Source organism: Lipotes vexillifer, unplaced genomic scaffold (genome assembly GCF_000442215.2).
Source record: "Lipotes vexillifer unplaced genomic scaffold, Lipotes_vexillifer_v1.1 scaffold1275, whole genome shotgun sequence".
In the NCBI taxonomy this organism is placed as follows: Eukaryota; Metazoa; Chordata; class Mammalia; order Artiodactyla; family Lipotidae; genus Lipotes; species Lipotes vexillifer.
The window spans coordinates 645,248-648,426 of record NW_006770093.1 but is presented as its reverse complement, the minus strand read 5'-3'; the positions used below and the strand labels follow the sequence as shown (position 1 = coordinate 648,426).

Sequence of the window (3,179 nt, the reverse complement as noted above, 5' to 3'; positions counted from 1 at the left end):
CCCTCTTGGCGGGCCGCCTGCTCGCACACTTGGCTGAACAGAGACAATGGTGGCTGCCCCTGCAGCCCAGCCTCCTTCCCACAGGCAGAGCCTCAGGTCCGCGAGTGCCCGGAACCTCCCCCAGAGAACAGCCCAGCTGGGAGCCGGCCCGATGGAGCACAAGGGGACTTCCCAGGCAGGGTGGCAAAGGCCCCTGGGAGCAGGCTGGGCCAGGGGAGGGGTCCGGGAGGGTCCTGGAGCCCCTCGGGCATGGAGCTTTCAGGGAAGGGAGCCAGGCCTCCGCCCACCCCACCCCCCAAATCTCCAGAGCCCCCAGCGGATGCGGATGCGTCACCACCTCTTACCCTCAGCCTCCCTGGGGTCTGAACCCAGAGAGAACTCCTTCCCTGCTCTGAGGAGGCAAAGGCCCCTCGTTCCAGGGCTCTCCACTGAGCTCTGGAGGCCGCCACCCCTTCCGGCCCTCACTGACCGCCACCGGCTCTGCTCTGATGATCAGCAATTGGCCGTGGAAGGCAGGGCCTCTCTCGTTTGCCCACTGCGAGTGGGTGATGTGCGGGAGAGGAGACAAAGGCAGGGGCCCCAGGGTCAGCCTCACTGAGCCCCTGAACTCGCCGCATCCCTGCCCCTACCCAGAAGGCTGTCCCCCCAGTGGGCGGGGCCTGGTTGGGGTCTCCCAGGACCTCTCCCAGCAGGCCACCCGATTCCCAGAACAAGACCACCCTCAGGGCTGCGGCTCCCCTAGCTTGTCTGCCCAGAGGGCTCTGCTGCCCCAGCCTCTGTCCCGGAGGCCGGGGCTCCCCGAGTACTCTGACTCTCAAATAAGCACTGAGCTGCCCGCAGGCCTGGGAAAGGTGTCCGCTGTGGCTTCTGAAGGGATGGAGGGTGCCATGGGATGAGCTGTGGGAGCGGAGCCAAATTCCTGACCTCCCATCACCCTCGGGAGCAGCCGGCGGGGGTGGGGGTGGGGCAGCAGTATTGGGAAAACTCCTGTCTACGAGGGACCACAGGGAAGCAAGGCTATCCTTCAGCGGGGGGAGGGGCGGGGCCTCATCACCATCATGCTCCCGCTGAGACAAGGCTCTTCCCCAGGGCTTCATCCCACATCCACCCCAGGCTGTGAGGGCAGAGTCGGTGAGGGGGCACCCGCTTCACAGCGGATTGCGGTTCCGCTTGGGGATAATCTTCCGGTAGGTTCTGCGCTCTGAGATGTTGCGCTTGACCTTGGCCGTGGTGGGGGCCTCATCCAGGTGCAGGGACGGGCTGGAGTGGGACTTCTTCAGGCTGGGCTTGGACTCCTGCGGGTCTGCGGCCTCCTTCCCCAGCTGTTCCTCCCACAGGTCCAGGTCATCCGACGGGCAGTGCAGACGGGCCACCAGCAGCTGCAGGTAGGTCTCGTAACGGGTTTTCTGCAACACACGGGCCCCGCCACCTTAGCACCACCCTGGCTCCGGGTCGGGAGGGGGCTGGGATCGTGAGGGACAGACAGCTCACATGTGAATGATGCTATGGCGATAAAGACTCCTGCAGAAAGAGCGCTGGGCCAAAGGCTAGCATCTGCTTGAGCAACCACCGTATCTGCAGACCCTGCCGTTCCCTGGGTGTTTTATAGTTACGCCTGTAAGTCCAGCCCTGGGCTAACAGCCAACACCGTGTAGTGCTGTAACTGACATCTCTGGAGCACGTTACATCACTGAGACACTAAAAGATCCGTAACCCACTAGGCCCGAGATCTGTGCGGCACTGCACACAAACAGCGCACGTCTGTACTCAACCCTAATTGAGTCTGCGTGGCGTTTTAACAATTGGCATCTGGAGAGTATGACGCTAACTACCCTCATCTGTTTAACACTCCTTGGGCCCCTGTAACTAGCATCCTTCGGATACAGTTCCCAGTTTACCTAGTGCTTTCCCACCCTCCAGCCCGCTGGATCCCCATCCCAGCCCTGGGAGGTCGGGTGGGAGTCACTGCTCTGCTTTGTAAAGAGGGAAGTGAGGCCTAGGGAGGGGTGGGCCTTGCTAAAGGTCCCAGCTGGTCAGAAAGTGGTAGGGAGAGGCTAGAATGCTGCGTGCAGAGCTGGGTCCTATCGGCCACACGCCAGGTCCTCTGGGAAGTGGTGTGTTCACAGCGATGGATGCAGCCAGCGTGCCAAAGGGATAAGCCAGAAAGAAAGGGAGAGGGCAGCGCGAGGGCCGGTGGGCACAGCCAGGAGGTGACACTGACGCTCCCTTCTCCCCTCTCTGCCCCTGGGTGGCCTCTGACCCCTTCTGTTCCCACACTGCCCCTCGCCTACCCTCCTCCTGAATTTGGGTGCAGGGTGGGTGCTGGGTGGGAAAAAATATTTCAGCATCGATCACAGAGCTAATAAAGGTCATTCCTTAGTTACGACCATACACGAGGCACGGATGTAACTGGAGTCTCTTGAAAATGTATCAGGTTTGGACAAGTCGCTTAATCTCTCTGTGCCTCAGTTTCCTCATCTGTAAAATGAGGATTACCGCCCCTACCCCCAGAGTAGTTAGATAATAAGATAATCCATGCAATGCAAGCCTCAGAAATACTGCCCATTATTATTATTAGGTAGGTATTAGGAGAAATAATTCTGTTAAAATATAGATTTCCCTTCAGTGTAGGAAAAGGCAAATATACTCTTGGGAGAAAAAACACGTATGAAAGTAACATTCCCTAAGAGTGTTTCCAGACAAGCAGCTGCTATGTGCCCCCGGGACAAGAGGGGAAGTGGCCCGAGTGCACACGGACACACACAATTTGCGCGCGCGTGTGCACACACTCGTGTGCAGACAACGCACACAGCACCCCGTGTTCTCACAGGAGCACCTCCCCCTGCCCTGAGCCAAGGCTGCAGGGACAGCCACGGCCACGAGAGGGCAGCAGAGGGTCCAGGCGGAAGGTGAGGCACGGGCACCTCACCTCGTACTCCAGGTACTCCTTCCGCAAGCGGTAGTCCTCCAGCTCTCGGCTGCGGCCCCGCCGCTCCGGTAAGTTTCTCTGCAGATCCAGCAGGTCGTCGGAGGCAGCATCCAGGCAGCTCTCGTGGGATCGATGCTGCTCCTCCTGGGAGCGGGAGACAGTGGGGGAAGCTGCTCCAAGCCCTCCCACTCCGTTCCGGGCCCAGGTGGGCAGTCCAAGAATCCCCCCACCCCACCCCCGCCCCACCCCC

The 3,179-nt window shown here is 60.5% G+C and overlaps 1 protein-coding gene across 1 annotated transcript in view; it reads right to left on the bottom strand.

Annotated features, from left to right (window-relative positions):
• Positions 1 to 1,148: 1,148 nt before the first annotated feature.
• PSD4 (pleckstrin and Sec7 domain containing 4) overlaps positions 1,149 to 3,179 on the bottom strand; it is a 15,662-nt gene continuing 13,631 nt past the window's right edge. Inside the window, exons 15-16 of the mRNA XM_007446028.1 lie at positions 2,930 to 3,073; positions 1,149 to 1,406 (exon numbers count right to left, since the gene is read on the bottom strand). Coding sequence (XP_007446090.1) covers positions 1,149 to 1,406; positions 2,930 to 3,073 — 402 coding nt within the window. The remainder of the gene's footprint in view (positions 1,407 to 2,929; positions 3,074 to 3,179) is intronic.